We start from the raw sequence: 4,580 nt of genomic DNA, 5'->3' as shown, positions 1-4,580 counted from the left end.
AGCTACGGTCAGAAGTTCTGAAGGTTTTTTTATGTTTGGGGAGGGACATGACACATGGTGTTTCCCTGGGTGTTACTCCCTCACTGAGCCCAAATGACACGGGCTGATGACACAGGGGTGTCCGGGCGAGGCTCCAGTGGGAGGGCAGCAAAGTGTGTGTTGGAGGGGAGGTACTCTCAAAGGCAGTGGAGAAGGGGGCAGAAGAAGTGGTAGAGAAGAAGAGACGAGTCAAGAGACTACAGTGGTATGGGAGGACAAGTCGTGGCTTTGTGGCTCAAAAATTCCTCTTTCCCACCCCCTCCCCTGCGTCATGTGTGTGTGTATATATCTTTAAACGCAATGGGGGTTGGATAACCCCCTCTCCCAACAGTTTTTCCCTATATGTACTGCATCTCACTCACCTGCTCATCTTCTCTTTTGCTTTCCCTGTCCCTAAAACTCACTCTCTTCTCTATCCCTCCATATTTCTCACCAAAATCTCTCCCACTTACGTTCTTCTCTCACCGCCCCCTCATACCTCCCTCTGAATCTCAAACCTTTTGCATCCTCCCTCGCTAATCTCTTTCTTTCCTTCATCCCTGGCTCACAGCATGTGTTGTTCCGTGGGGGGGTGATGGGGGTGCAGGGGGGCAGCAGGGCCTGAATGGGGGACTGGGGGTGTGTGGCGGGGACATCTGGGTATGGGGCGGCCCGTAGTGGGGGATGACGGGCGGCGTGGCGGGCATAACGTAAGGGGCCGGGGCGGGTGTGAGGGACGGAGAGAGCTGTAGGCCAAGGAGGAGTAGGCCGAGGTTCCCCCGTGGGAGGAGAGGGTGGCAGTGGGGGAGGCGTGCCCGCTAGGGTGTCAGACAGGGGCTGATTGTAGAAGAAGAAAGCACACTGGTGGATGAAGGACTCGATGATTGTCTGGTAGGTCCGCGTGGCCGTCAGGGCGTCCATTGTTGTGAAGTCGGGCCGCATCAGAGTGGGCCAAAAACAGATGGACAGATTCTCACTGGTCATCAGGTTCAAACGGTTATTCTGGCTCACCCTGAGGGGGGGGGGGGAGAGAGAGCGAGAGAGAGAGAGAGAGAAAAGAGGGTTAATGGAGAGACAGATAGGAAGAGAGACAGAAAACACAACGTAAATGTTCAAGGAATCATAAAGTGACATCATCTAGAAATCTAAACTCTGCCGAGTTTGTGCCTCGACTGAATTTAAAGCTGACTCAAGCAGGCAGGGTGGAAGGTCAAAGGTCGCAGGGTGGATGACTGTTACTGTAGTCAGCGCGGCCGTCACAGCTCTGTCACCTAAGCCACTCACTTGTTCAAGTGATTGATGACGTATTTGAAGACGTCGTAGTTTTCTGGGGAAACGGCGCAGGATGTCCTTCATGGCGTGAACCCGCTGATCCTGTGTTGATCTCTGATTCGGAGACAGGAGAGGTTAGAGAGAAAGAATGAAAGCACATGAATGCACACACACACATACACACACAACCAGAGAAAGGTCCCACACATGCAGGGACAGGGAGGGGAAGCATGGCACACACTGACACAAACTGAAATCACAGCTGAGAGTCAGCGTTGACTTAACAAAAGCATAGCAGTGATCACACACACACACACAGTTATAAACCCATACACACATGAACACACACAGGTCCTCTGGGTGTGCTGAGCCCAATGGTAGAGTGAGTCAGACAAGCTGATATCAGCACTCCAACACAGCCTGTCTTGTGTGTCTCCATGTGAGCAGGCAGATGGAGTCACACACACACACACACACACACACACACACACACACAACACACACACACACACACACACACACACACACACAACACAACACACACACACACACACACACACACAGCCTTTCACATGTTATCCAGCTCCTTCAAAACCCAGTTGTGTTCACTTCTTCTGCAGTCTACAGTCATACACTGTAGAACTTCTGCAATCCATCCTGTAAGCGTTTGTTTTTTAACTCCTCTTTAAACAGTGTGCGTAGTGTCTCTCTCCTGCTGCAGGCTGCAGGGTTTCATCAGGGCTTTGTCACGGCTCAAGGGCCTCGCACACACAGGCACGCACACACAATCCGCTCACTGAGTTGACGGCCGCCCTCCAGAGTACAGGTACATCTGGGCCGCGACGCTACACCTTAAATCTCCACGGCGACGGATTACAAAATGCAATGGGAGTGACAGACCGGAGAGGAAAGAAGTGCACTTCTTAATCTGACATTCTGTACGTTTTTGTTTGTCTTTCTTCACAGGAAATGTATGCGTCTTCCATTGGGAGCTCCTCAAGAGGAAAGGGGAGGACCATCCTACTCAGTGAATTTCATCAAAATAAAACTGTGAAACATTAAGCGATCCTTTTTAGATAAAACAATCTAAATATATATATGTTACATTGAGCTGGGTGAATGGAATATGAATGACAGTCACCCAGTATGCTGTAATAGAAATAAGGCCATGCTCATAATTTCTTTTTTTAAAGTGTCCTCCATCTTAAACGGCACTGGTTTCTTCATAGAGACCAAGTAGGTTAAGCAAGAACAACCTAATCCATTCTCACCCCAAACCTCTTTCCCCAGCCACGGCCCCCTCTCCCCAGTCCCCCTTTATCTGCCCCCCCCACCCCCCCCCCAAGCCCCATGTCTTACTGAAGGCCTCCACCAGTTCAATCTGATGGCTGTAGGGCAACAGTGGTTCAGGAAGCTCAGAGAAGAAGGCCTTCATGGCCCCGGCCACCGTGTTGATAGTGAAGTCCTTCTCCACCAGGTCCAGGTTATGGTCTAGCAGGGAGACAGAGAGTGAGGGAGAGACAGAGAGAGGGGATTCGTTAGAATAAGACATGGAAGAGACCCCCTGATTTAGGATATGATCTGCAAGAGACAACAAAATGAAACACACACACACACAAAAAGTCTGCCTTAAACTCATCCGTTTTACTGCTATAGTATCACCCCACCTGGTGATAGACTAAAATACCCGACTAAACAAACCCCAACACCAGCGCGCAAAGTTCTGCATAACGGGATAAGCAGAACCCTGCTTATCCCGTTAGAAGGAACTGCACCCAATTGGCTCCAGCTTCTCAGCGAGTCTCTCTTATTCAGTGTGGCAGCTCAGTATAAGGGACCACACGGGAGAGAGTGGGAACAAAGTTCGCAGCACCAGAAGCAAACTGATGATTACAACTATAAACCAAGAGTAATCACAGGTGACCCCTGCCCTGCTGACACAGGCTTGTCGTACAAAACACAGAGAAAGAGAACGAGTGTGAGAGAAGGAAGGAGGAGAAGGATAAGAAAATTAGACTATTAAAAACCCTTCTCGGATTACTCTCTCGTATCTATGACAAACGTAGAGAAAGAGATCTAGGGAGATGGGGGGAATAGAAGGGGGGGGGGGAATTGACAGTGGAAGAGAGTTAGATAGACAGCGATGGTGAGAGGATAGCAAGGAAGGATGAAAAAGAGAGTGGGGGACAAAAGAGAACCCGTGGTGTACATAACAGACCAGCTTCAGTGATAACACTGGGCCCAAGTCAGTTCTGACCCATTAATGTCTAGTGCTCTAGGTTTCAGACCGGTTTCCAGACCAGGCCTCAGAGTGAGCTCCAGATCTCAGTGCTCCTAAAGCCCGGTTCAGATACAACAGCCGACATAAGGAGAGACGAGACAAAACTAGCCAGGAGACGAGCGGTTGAGGCCGTTTCCACTTGTCGTAGCACGGTGTTTGTAGAAAACGAGTATCATGAAATACATGCCCCAGAAACAGGGCACATTTTGTGACGTGTCAGATAAATATCAGCAAGCTAGACAGCAGCAAAATAACTAGCTAGCAGTCTGCCTGGCTAAACGCAGAACGTCAGCACACTGCTCTCTGATTGGCTAAACGGATCTGTCTCATCCGAAGTCTTTAGCTCAGATCTGACATGTTGAACCTCCAACAACCCACATGAGACGTCCTAAAACTAGACGCTTCAGATCAAGAACACTTCGTTCCATAACTGCTTAAAACCGTCTTGTCTCGGCTGTTCTATCTGAACTGGGCTTTAGGTAATAGCTGATTTGTGGTTATGGTCTACCTGTGCTGTGAGGGGTGGCTAGGTAATAGCTGATTTGTGGTTATGGTCTACCTGTGCTGTGAGGGGTGGCTAGGTAATAGCTGATTTGGTGGCTATGGGTTACCTGTGCTGTGAGGGGTGGCTAGGTAATAGCTGATTTGTGGCTATGGGTTTACCTGTGCTGTGAGGAGTGGCTAGGTAATAGCGATTGTGGCTATGGGTTACCTGTGCTGTGAGGGGTGGCTAGGTAATAGCTGATTTGTGGCTATGGTCTACCAGTGCTGTGACGGGTGGCTAAGTAATAGCTGATTTGTGGCTATGGTCTACCTGTGCTGTGAGGGGTGGCTAGGTAATCAGCTGATTTGTGGCTATGGTCTACCTGTGCTGTGAGGGTGGCTAGGTAATAGCTGATTTGTGGCTATGGGTTACCTGTGCTGTGAGGGGTGGCTAGGTAATAGCTGATTTGTGGCTATGGGTTACCTGTGCTGTGAGAGGTGGCTAGGTAAATGCTGATTTGTGGCT

The 4,580-nt window shown here is 49.8% G+C and overlaps 1 protein-coding gene and 1 long non-coding RNA gene across 2 annotated transcripts in view; one reads left to right on the top strand and one right to left on the bottom strand.

Annotated features, from left to right (window-relative positions):
- Positions 1-496: 496 nt before the first annotated feature.
- LOC111949633 (rho GTPase-activating protein 35-like) overlaps positions 497-4,580 on the bottom strand; it is a 79,091-nt gene continuing 75,007 nt past the window's right edge. The window contains 8 exon segments of the mRNA XM_023966967.2: positions 497-626; positions 628-761; positions 764-843; positions 846-1,030; positions 1,303-1,347; positions 1,349-1,402; positions 2,209-2,212; positions 2,650-2,781. Of these exon segments, the coding sequence (XP_023822735.2) occupies positions 584-626; positions 628-761; positions 764-843; positions 846-1,030; positions 1,303-1,347; positions 1,349-1,402; positions 2,209-2,212; positions 2,650-2,781 (677 nt within the window). The 3' untranslated portion in view covers positions 497-583.
- Positions 4,237-4,580, top strand: part of LOC139022794 (uncharacterized) — an 882-nt gene continuing 538 nt past the window's right edge. The window contains exons 1-2 of the long non-coding RNA XR_011473827.1: positions 4,237-4,407; positions 4,459-4,560. This is a non-coding gene — a long non-coding RNA (uncharacterized lncRNA). The remainder of the gene's footprint in view (positions 4,408-4,458; positions 4,561-4,580) is intronic.

Source organism: Salvelinus sp. IW2-2015, linkage group LG22 (assembly GCF_002910315.2).
Source record: "Salvelinus sp. IW2-2015 linkage group LG22, ASM291031v2, whole genome shotgun sequence".
Taxonomy (NCBI): domain Eukaryota; kingdom Metazoa; phylum Chordata; class Actinopteri; order Salmoniformes; family Salmonidae; genus Salvelinus; species Salvelinus sp. IW2-2015.
The sequence above is the reverse complement of the archived record's forward strand: the minus strand, read 5'-3'. Positions and strand labels throughout refer to the sequence as shown.